The sequence below is a fragment of the Impatiens glandulifera genome, chromosome 1 (assembly GCF_907164915.1).
Source record: "Impatiens glandulifera chromosome 1, dImpGla2.1, whole genome shotgun sequence".
NCBI classification, from domain to species: domain Eukaryota; kingdom Viridiplantae; phylum Streptophyta; class Magnoliopsida; order Ericales; family Balsaminaceae; genus Impatiens; species Impatiens glandulifera.
In genome coordinates, this window is record NC_061862.1 from 98,340,462 (window position 1) to 98,350,738 (window position 10,277).

Here is a 10,277-nt window from a genome sequence, read left to right on the forward strand (position 1 = left end):
GTTTTTTTTTTTTTAGAGAATATGGTATAACAGTTCCCCACAGGAATTCCAAACGGGGCGGGATATATAAAAAAATCCCTGAAATAGAATGGGGCGGGGATGATAAAAGCATTTTCCGCCCGATCCACTCCCCATTGCCATCCTTAGAAACCACAATCGAAAATGAACAACATAACTTTGACTTTATTATGATATTTGACTAATGTCCAATATAGAAAATCCTTAAATTTGGTTGGGAACTCATTCATCTTTTGGAGGATCTTCATGGTCCATAACTTTATTGTTATGTTTTTCTCTTTTCAATTTCAATTTCCTTTTCCATGTTTAGGTTGTTTTACTTAAATAATTTCACTTACAAGAATATTTAAAAAAAATATAAAGTCAAACATAAGTTGATTCTATATCATAAATTTGGTCAATCCTCTGTTACTAAAAAATTTCTGTTCCCTCTCACATGGAGAGGAACAAAAATGTCCTTTTACAAAAAAAGAAAAAAAATAGTATACTTACGCTTTTGCCCCTTTCCTGTGAGAAGGATCAGAGGAACAAACAATATTTGGTAGCAGGTGTTGATAAATTTGTAGTTTAACTATTTGATTTTTGGTTTGATGTTTCATTTATTACCCTTATCTCATATCATGATTATTATATTATTTTTCTATAATTTTGTATTATTCTGATTTTATTTTCCGTTTATGAGCAAATATATTTGTAGATATTAATTTTTTTATCTTCGATTTATAATTTTTAAATAATCTTGAACCAATAAATTATTTCGAAAATATTTTAAATGAAAGGAAAAATAATAATATGTAGATAGAATCATCGGTTTTTTAGTATAATACTGCATTGCTTGTATAGATCCGGTTTCAATTGGGAATTATTTGAGGAAAAGCTCTAAAGTTTGTTGGAGCGAGGGCTTTCTTCGGTTTTAAGGATTATTTATATTACCAATATCAAATTATAAAAAACGTCGCTAATATCAGAATTAGATGCTAAAATTGTTTATCTTCAGCTTAAAAAAGTTAAAAAAACGTACCCTTATAAAGATAATGCAGAGATTTTATGTTTAAAATAAGCGTCTGAGAATTTTACCGGCGCATTCATCCCCCTTCACGACATTATTAGGAACTGGTTTTTAGGGCCGGTAAGATTGGTTAATTTTTATGCATCAGAAATGATGTTTTTTTCTTTATTTTATTTTTGTGCCGAAAGTTATAAAATTTATTGCAGTGAAGGATTCAATCTCCAAGGACAATTGTGATTCAATATCATTAAATTAAATCAAAACCAAATGTCAATAAACAAAACAGACTATTATACAAACATTTTGAATTAAGATAACAAAATCTAGTGAAATATATATCTCCACTTGTTGCTAAACAAACAAACACGGACCAAAGATCCAGATACAACAACATGAATCAGAATTCAAATATAGAAACCACTATCCCAATTATAAACCATTAAGCAAAATAATAAATCAAGCATGCTCAAACCTTTGACAAACAACAACACTAACACACAACAACGTAACAAGTCTATTTTGACGGAGGCGGTGTGAAGAATGGGATCTTCGGAAGTGTGGCGGGCAGTGGGGGCAAGGTTAACTTAGGAACCGAGGGAATGGGCGGAATTGTTGGATTTGGAAGTGCTGGAAGTGGCGGCAAGGCGGTGGGATTTGGAATGTTGGGAAGAGCGGTTGGTAAAGTCGGCAAGGGGTTGTTTGGAAGCGAAGGAAAACCCGTTGGCAGAGGAAAGGTTGGGAGAGCGGTGGGAAGAGGTGGTAGAACCACGTTGGGTAGGGTTGGGATTGGAGGGACCGTTTGGAGGAGTTGACGAGCCGCATGGCTTGTTTGGAGAGATAGAAGCAGAGCCAATGAGAGAAGAACTAAATATTTGGATGAAGGAAACATTTTTTCTCGAGGGATTGATCTAGATTAAGATTTAGATGGTTTGTACTGATGATTTCCTATGAGAGCTAGCTAGCAATTTATAAGAGAATTGAGACAAGAGATTATGGTGTATGGAGAAGCAGATGGTTGGTTAACCACCTCCAACCTGATTAAATCAAGGTTGGAACTTGGTTGGTTTTGACTAACATCACTTAAATATGGAAGATAATATAATTTAATAATCCTGGGTTGAATTTATTATGTTTGTTACTTCAAAGTTCACTACTTTTGTGAATTTAGTTTTTAAATTATACAATTATTGAAAACTTCTACCTTTTTTATAATATTTTTTTATATAATTATTGTTATTTCGTGTCTTGACTCTAATTGTTTACATGGCAATTGGGGAGGACACCAATACTTATGAGCAAAACGCAAAACCTCATGTTTTTCTCTCTTATTGTGGAGGAGCGAAAAAATGATGGAGACAATTGACAAAACAAGTAAAAGTCCCATGAATACAATCAATGCAGCTCTACATTGTATCAAGCCTTCACTAAATGGACAAGATATCGATATAAGAGGAGCTGGGAAACCTTATGAGGGAACTCTCAACTCTCAAGATGGTCTTAGCATGTGAAATGAGAGGGAGAACAAAATGCAATTGGAAGAGAAACTTGTGACAATGAGAGATGACCTTTTCCGAACCAGCGACGAGTAGTTCACGAGCTGGAAAAGTGAAAATCATTGAGTGGATTATTCGATGCTCTAAGAAAAAGGAAGAAAGAATCTTTAAACTAAGGCTCAATAGAGAAAAGCACAACTTTTATTCTTGTGTGAACTATGATGAGATAAAGGAGGATGTCCTGATCATGCTAGGGATGTTTCCACCATGAAAATTAAGTTTCTAGTTGATATCAACTCATTCAATTTGAAGTTTTGTGTGTTTCCTAAACTATTTATTTTTTATGTTTCATGCAGGTTGTATTCATTGTATATATAGGTAATCACGAATTTGATTGATTCCATTATTTGAATATTTATCAGTCCAATTATAAAATTGATACATGTATATTATATTAAGACTAAAAGTTCAACCTTATAAAAATCAATTAGACATATTGATAAACATAGTTTATAAATTAAAAACATCATAAAGCAAAAAAGAAATCGGGAGGAAAAAATAAAAGTAATTTAGTGATCATATTTTTTTTTCTTTTAAATTTTAGAAAATTAACACGATCTCTATATATTTGAGAAATCAACGTGAGACATTTGCTCTATTAGTAAATATTTTTACCACTTGAACAAACTTAACGAGTTATGTCATAAAAATACAAAATCAAAATAAGTTTTGATTGCGTTTCTATATCATCAATTTCTACTCTAATAACAAAGACTCGTTTTTTGTTTTCTTTCTATTTATTACACTTATCTCATGTTTATTTGATTTTTTCTGTAATTTTATTATTATTGTTATTATTGTCTTTGTTTATAAACAAATATTAACATGATTTGTTATTTATACAATTTCTTTTATGGTTTAAATAAATTCATTAAAGAAAAAGAAAATACATTGAAAAATATATTTCCAAGTGTAGCAATACAACGATCAATAAAAATTACCATGCAAGACCAACTTCAAATAAAAAATACCTTGTAAACCTCTAAGCACGATCTATATATCACGCAACAACAATATGAAAATAACATATCTATTTCCATGGAGGCTGTCCAAGTTCAAGTTTGTTTCTTTGGAAGTGCATTTGGAGTAAACTAATTTCTCCAAAGTTATCATTTTTATGTTGTCTCATCTTCCATAATGCACCAAATGTCGAGACTCCATAATGCCCCAAATGTCGAGACTCGCTTAATGAAGAAATGTGATGTTTTAGCTAGCCCCTGTGTGAATCCTTTGTAGAGAGGAAGAAGATAGTTTAATTACATGGTCCGTTTTAGTGATTGATCAGTTACTAAAAAATATCACTTCAAAAAAATAATATAAGTGTTCTTGATTCTTGTTTCCTTTATGTTACTTTTTCTTATAGCTTACTAAGAACAAAAATCAATCGGATCATGCAAAAGATACATATTAGTTTAAAAGAGGTAATATTTGTATTAGAAAGAAATAATAGACATAATTAGAATGAAATATATTTTCTTTTATATTTATCATTGGATGAGGTTTGATATATACAAGTTTCTTTGTCAAAATGATAAATACAAGTTTGAAAGTTGATAATAAAATTTATGATTTATTTTATTTTGATTATAAATAATTAATAATTTATGTATTTATAAAATTTCATTCAGTATTATTTTTGATTAAAATAATTAAACATTTATTTTTATCAATATTTGAAATAGATTTTATAGAAAATTTGTGAAAACGTCGCTACATATCAGATTTAGTTCGAAAGAGTTTGTCGCTAATTCCTCTTCGAAATGCTGAACGTCGCTTTCTTCTTCGAAAATATTAAACGTCGCTAATTATGCTCTTCGAAAATATTGAACATTGCTAAATAAGTATAATTACAAAGATTTTGCGTAGTAATATAAGCGTAGAAAAGTTTTCTGGCATATTTATCGTTCTTATGACCCTATCTTAGGTACTGTTTTTCCTTTTCTGCCAACAATTGTAAAATTTGTTGCAGGTTAACGTTTCAATCTCTAAGACGTATAATGGTTATATCAAGAATTTTTTTTATGCATGTAATTTTAGTTTTAATATATTTTTTTTTGAATTAAGGAGAACTAATATGACTTCCACTTTCATTTAAAACGTTTACAGTGAAAATTAAATCCGTGACATTTTAATTTATTAGATTTTTCACCGGTCACCTTGGTGGGTGCATATAATTTTATTTTTTTAACATTCTATGCATATTCTCAAAATGGGAAATCAAATACTAGCTATGATCATTGTGACATAATATCGTCTATTTAAATTGAAACCAAATGGCTGTGTCGTATATCTTGGTCTTCGTCTCTTAGCTATAAAGTGAAACAAAATGTAAACATTATACAGACATTTTGAAGTAAGATAACAAGATCTAGTGAAATTATATATATATAAAAATGTTGCTAAGCAAACAAATACTCCAATGATATAGATACAACAACATGAATCAGAATTCAAATATAGAAAACTACAATCCCAATTATAAATTGACCTCTAAGGAGTATCATAAATCACACATACACAAAGAACAACATTAACACACAAACGTAGAATCTCTACTTTGATGGAGGCGGTGTGAAGAATGGGATCTTGGGCAGTGTGGCGGGCAGTGGGGGCAGGGTTAACTTAGGAATCGAGGGAATGACTGGAAGTGTTGGGTTTGGCAGTGCTGGAAGTGGCGGCAAGGCGGTGGGATTTGGAAAGTTGGGAAGAGCGGTTGGTAAAGTTGACAAGGGGTTGTTTGGAAGCGAAGGAAAACCCGTTGGCAGAGGAAAGGTTGGGAGAACAGTGGGAAGAGGTGGTAGAACCACGTTGGGTAGGGTTGGGATCGGAGGGACCGTTTGGAGGAGTTGACGGGCCGCATGGCTTGTTTGGAGAGATAGAAGCAGAGCCATTGAGAGAAGAACTAAATATTTGGATGAAGGAAACATTTTTTCTCGAGGAATTGATCTAGATTAAGATTAAGATGGTTTGTACTGATGATTTCCTTTGAGAGATAGCTAGCAATTTATAGGAGAAGAAATAAATGAAGATTGAGACAGGAGATTATGGTGTATGGAGAATATGTGGTTGGGAGAAGCAACTGGTTGGTTAACCACCTCCAACCTGATTAAATTAAGGTTGTAACTTGGTTGGTTTTGACTAACATCACTTAAATATGGGAAGGTATTTGAATTTAATAATGTTGGGTTGAGTTTATTATGTTTGCTATTTCAAAGTTCACCACTTTTGTGAATTTAGTTTTTAAATTATACAATGATTGAAAACTTCTACCTTTTTTTAAAAATATTTTTATACAATTATTATTATTTCTGCTCTCAATGTGAAGGTGAAGAGGACGATCAATCCATCTACAAATCAATCTGGCTTTGATGATCAAAGCATCCCTTTCGTGATCATGGATGATGCAGTCTTGACTCTAATTGTGTACCTGGAAATTGGGGAGGACACCAATACTTATGAGAAAGACTTCATGTTTTCCTCTCCTATTGTGGAGGAGCGAAAAAAATGATGGAGTCATTTACAGAACAAGGAAAAGTCCATAATACAATTAATGCAACTCAACATTGTACCATGCCGGAGCTGAGAAACCTTACGAGGAAACTCCCAATGATGGTCTTAGTGTATGAACTGAGTGGGAGAACCAAATATAATCGGAAGAGAAACTTGTGACAATGAGAGCTAGGTATGATCATGACCTTTTGCGAAACCAATTAATGACGAGTAGTTCACCAGCTGGAAAAGAGAAAATTATTGACTGGATTATTGAGTTCTAAGAAAACGGAAAGAAAGAATATTTAAACCAAGGCTAAAAAAAGAGAAGCACAATTTGTATTGTTGTGTAAACTATGATGAGATAAAGGGATGAGGTTCTGATCATGCTATTGATGTTTCCACATAGAAAATTAAGTGTCTAGTTGATATAAACTCATTCAACTTGAAGTTTTGTGTTTTCCTAAGACTATTTATTCTTGATGTTTCATTCATTTTGTATTCATTGTATAGGTAATTGCGAATTAGATTGGTTCGGTTATTTGCATAAATATCAATCTAGTTATCTAGATTGATATATAAAACACAATGATGTAAAATTATACTAAACATAGTATATAAATCAAAAGCATCATAAATAAAACAGAAATCTGTAGGGAAATAAAAAGTAATTGAGTGATTATATTTTTTATTTTATTTTATAAACTTAGTACGATATCCACAATTATGTTCAATGCTTAAATTTAAGTTGTTTTTATACAGATTGTACATGAGACTTTTAATTATCTAAGAAAGACTTTTTGCTATTGAATTAATTTATTGGGTTATCATGTCTTAAAAACACAAAAATCAAACATAAGTTTTGAATGCGTTTCTATATCATCAATTTGTAGTCTAATAACAAAGACTTGATATTTATATTTTCTATTTATTAAGTTTGACTCATTTTATTTGATTTTTTCTTTAATTTTTTATTATTGTCCTCGTTTATGAACAAATATAACATGGTTTTTTTATTTATACAATTTTTTAAGGTATAAAGAATTCATTAAGGTAATAGAAATACAATGAAAAATATATTTCCAAGTGTAGCGATACAACAATTAATAAAAATTACAATACAGGACCATCTTCAAATAAAAACATACCTCGTAAACCTCTAAGCATGATGATATATCATGCAACAAACGATATCAAAATTTAAATATCGTATCTATTTCGAAGGAGGCAGTCGCTTAATGTGGAAGGGTGTTGTTTCAGCTAGCTGGTGTGTATCCTTTGTAAAGAGGAAGAAGTACATGGATCTTTTTTTGGTGATTGAGTAAACAAAAAATTATCATTTCAAATAAAATGTTCTTTGATTCTCCTTTTCTTTTTCTTATAGCTTACTAAGAACAACAACCAATCTGGCCAAGCAAAAGTTACATATATATTAGTTTAAAAGAGGTAATATGTGTATTGGAAAGAAATTATATACATGATTATAATGAAATATGTTTTCTCTTATGTTTATGGTTGGTTGAGGTTTGATATAAACAAATTTCTTTGTTGATAATTAAATTTTATAATTTATTTTATCTTCATTAAAGATAATTAGTACTTTATGTATTTATAAGTTTTCATTTAGTAATATATTCAATTAAAATAATTAAAAATTGTAATATTATCAATCTCTGAAATATATTTTTCACCAAATTAACGAAAGCGTCGCTAAACATGAAATTCAGCTGCTAAAGAGTGTCTCTAATTCCACTTCAAATATAAAAACGTCGCTAATTCAGTTTCGACGAAAATTATAAACGTCGATAAATTCTACTTTCTAAGAACATAATAAGTATATTTCCAGAGAATTTGCGTTGCAATATAAGCGTAGAGAACATTCCTGGCGTATTCATTCTTCTTATGACGCTTATGACGGGTTGCTAAAATCTGGCCGACTCTTCCTCCTTAGGTGCTGTTTTTAGACGGAAAGATTTTGGCAATTCTCTTGAGTTGCAAAATAATGTTTTTTTTTTTGTGGGACAACCAATGAAAATTTCAATCTCTAAGGACACCATTATGGTTATATCAAGATTTTTTTATGCATGCAATTTTTCTCTCTTTCTAAAATTGCTTTAATACTTCACAATTTAATTTCTAACATTTTATGCATATCGTCAAAATGAGAAATCAAAATACTAGTTATGATTGTGACTCAATATGTCAATTTAAATCGAAACCAAAATAGTCAATAGTTGTATGCACATATCATTCTGCTTGTAGCTATAATGTGGAAAAACACATAGCCATTATACTGAAATTTTCAAGTAAGATAACAAGATAATGAAATATATATATCTCCAAGTGTTGCTAAACAAATTAACAAATACTCGAAAGATGTAAAAACAACAACATGAATCTGAATTCAAATATAGAAAACTACAAACCCAATTATAAATTAACCTCTAAGGAGTATCATAATTCACACATACACAAACAACAACATTAACACACAAACTTAGAATCTCTACTTTGATGGAGGTGGTGTGAAGAATGGGATCTTGGGCAGTGTGGCAGGCAGTGGGGGCAGGGTTAACTTAGGAACCGAGGGAATAACCGGAAGTGTTGGGTTTGGAAGTGCTGGAAGTGGTGGCAAGGCACTGGGATTTGGAAAGTTGGGAAGAACGGTTGGTAAAGTCGGCAAGGGGTTATTTGGAAGCGAAGGAAAACCCGTTGGGAGAGCGGTGGGAAGAGGTGGTAGAGCCACCTTGGGTAAGGTTGGGATCGGAGGGACCGTTTGGAGGAGTTGGCGAGCCGCATGACTTGATTGGAGAGATAGAAGCATAGCCATTGAGAGAAGAACTAAAAATTTGGATGAAGGAAACATTTTTTCTCAAGGGATTGATCTCGATTAAGATTTAGATGGTTTGTAAATGACCTCCTTTGAGATATAGCTAGCAATTTATAGGAGAAGAAATAAATGAAGATTGAGACAAGAGATTATGATGTATGGAGAATGTGGTTGGGAGAAGCAGCTGGTTGGTTAACCACATCCAACCTGATTAAATTAAGGTTGGAACTTGGTTGGTTTTGACTAACAACAATTCAATATGGCAAGGTATTTGAATTTAATAATGTTGGGTTGAGTTTATTATAATTTTTTACTTCAAAATTTAACTATATTTTTGAATTTTGGTTTTTAAATTATACAATAGTTATATTTTGGATGTTAATTGGAAGTAGGCAAATATCATCCCTCTACTGAAGCTTTGTTGAAGCGGGATAATGCGTGTCTTGAATCCATTGTAGTTCTTTAACAATTGGGAAGGACACCAGTATTTTTTTTAGTAAGAATATAGTTAAGAACAATTTTTTTAAATGGTTAGTGCATTTTGATGAAAGTTTTTTTTAGCACAATAAGAAAAAAAGAAAGTAAAAGCACAAAACCCTAAAAGACTAATTGACACGGAGCTTCTCCCAACAAAGCAATGAGATTTTTTGCCCGAATTTACATGTTTTGTTGTATAATCGATATAACAGTCATAATAATGAGTGAATAATCTTTTATGAGATGACTTTGATTATTAAAAATTTTACGACTTTTCTCAAGTAAAAAAAATCACTAGAATATAACCTGAATATAAGTCTATTGTTTAATTAATGTCAATTTAAGCATAGTGTTAGGATTTGTATCTCCCAAATCCGTCCTGATTGAAAACAATCTGTAAAAAACACAAAAAGAAGAACATAAGAACACACAGATTTATAGTGGTTCACTCAAATTGAGCTACATCCACTTCAGCCACCACCAGATTTCACTATGAAGAAAAGAAGAAATACAGAGTTTTTTGCCTCACACTTTATCTCTCTAAAATTTTGTCTTAACAATGTAAACCCTTAATAATCACATATTTATAGGATAAACATTCAGATAATAAATCTAAATAACTTTGGTCAGACCCAAGCCCAAAACCAAAAAGAAAACCCAATAAACTCTAATTAACAATGTAGAGTTTATTATAAGTGTAGGCTTCATAACTCAACAATCTCCCACTTGGAGACTAACTTCATCATCTCTCGATCGGTAGTGGCTTTCCATTCGGTGTCTTAACGAAGAAGACTAACTGAAGTTGCACACAACTTCAGTTTCTCTTTTGTCACAGCTTTCGTCAACATATCAGCTGGATTCTCATTCTCGGGAATCTTCTCAAGAGCTAATACTCCATCTT

The 10,277-nt window shown here is 31.5% G+C and overlaps 1 protein-coding gene across 1 annotated transcript; it reads right to left on the reverse strand.

Moving 5' to 3' along the window:
* Nucleotides 1-8,575: 8,575 nt before the first annotated feature.
* On the reverse strand, nt 8,576-8,899 carry LOC124937934 (protein PELPK1-like). Its single transcript, XM_047478275.1, has one exon. It carries the CDS (start codon nt 8,897-8,899, stop codon nt 8,576-8,578), a length of 324 nt encoding a protein of 107 aa, XP_047334231.1.
* Nucleotides 8,900-10,277: the final 1,378 nt, after the last annotated feature.